The 289-nt window shown below is 67.5% G+C and overlaps 1 protein-coding gene across 1 annotated transcript in view; it reads left to right on the forward strand.

Annotated features, from left to right (window-relative positions):
- The first annotated feature begins 6 nt into the window (after positions 1–6).
- The window catches only part of CELSR1 (cadherin, EGF LAG seven-pass G-type receptor 1), a 109,059-nt gene continuing 108,776 nt past the window's right edge, over positions 7–289 (forward strand). Inside the window, exon 1 of the mRNA XM_014533162.1 lies at positions 7–287. Within this exon, the coding sequence (XP_014388648.1) occupies positions 9–287 (279 nt within the window). The 5' untranslated portion in view covers positions 7–8. The remainder of the gene's footprint in view (positions 288–289) is intronic.

A 289-nucleotide genomic window follows, 5' to 3' on the forward strand; every position in this document is an offset into this window, starting at 1 on the left:
GCTACCAGATGGAGGCGCTGTTCGACGAGCGCTCCAATGGCTTCTTCCTCATCGACTCGGACACGGGCGCGGTGAGCACGGCCCGCCCGCTGGACCGCGAGACCAAGGACACGCACGTGCTCAAGGTGAGCGCTGTGGACCACGGCCTTCCGCGGCGCTCGGCCGCCACCTACCTCACCGTCACGGTCAGTGACACCAACGACCACAGCCCGGTCTTTGAGCAGTCCGAGTACCGCGAGCGCGTGCGCGAGAACCTGGAGGTGGGCTACGAGGTGCTGACCATCCGCGC

Source organism: Myotis brandtii, unplaced genomic scaffold, assembly GCF_000412655.1.
Source record: "Myotis brandtii unplaced genomic scaffold, ASM41265v1 scaffold952, whole genome shotgun sequence".
NCBI classification, from domain to species: Eukaryota; Metazoa; Chordata; class Mammalia; order Chiroptera; family Vespertilionidae; genus Myotis; species Myotis brandtii.